Source organism: Charadrius vociferus, unplaced genomic scaffold (genome assembly GCF_000708025.1).
Source record: "Charadrius vociferus isolate BGI_N301 unplaced genomic scaffold, ASM70802v2 scaffold1412, whole genome shotgun sequence".
Taxonomy (NCBI): Eukaryota; Metazoa; Chordata; class Aves; order Charadriiformes; family Charadriidae; genus Charadrius; species Charadrius vociferus.
In genome coordinates, this window is record NW_009647053.1 from 51957 (window position 1) to 52264 (window position 308).

Sequence of the window (308 nt, forward strand, 5' to 3'; positions counted from 1 at the left end):
CGGTGCCAGGGCCATCTTCTTCCCAGCCACAACTTTGGTGGCCCCCGGGATGAGCTGATCCAGGATCCTGTACCATCCGCCCACGACGGGGCCCTGCAGGAGCGGGGTGGTGAAGGGCAGCGTCCTGCTCTCCCGGGCCATGGGGTGTCAGGGCTGGGGGGTCTCCGGAGCGGGTTACACAGCCCTGCCCCGGGACCTGGGGACAGGGGCCTGTCCTGCCTCCCCTCCCAGGCAGCCCCGGGGCATGGGGTGGGCACAGGGATGGCTGCAGCCCCCACCCCTGCCCCTCCTACAGCACCCCGCCACGC

General features: G+C 71.8%; 1 protein-coding gene across 1 annotated transcript in view; it reads right to left on the reverse strand.

Annotated features, from left to right (window-relative positions):
* Positions 1-308, reverse strand: part of MPV17 (MpV17 mitochondrial inner membrane protein) — a 4785-nt gene that overhangs the window by 3675 nt on the left and 802 nt on the right. The window contains exon 2 of the mRNA XM_009895774.1: positions 7-124. Coding sequence (XP_009894076.1) covers positions 7-124 — 118 coding nt within the window. The remainder of the gene's footprint in view (positions 1-6; positions 125-308) is intronic.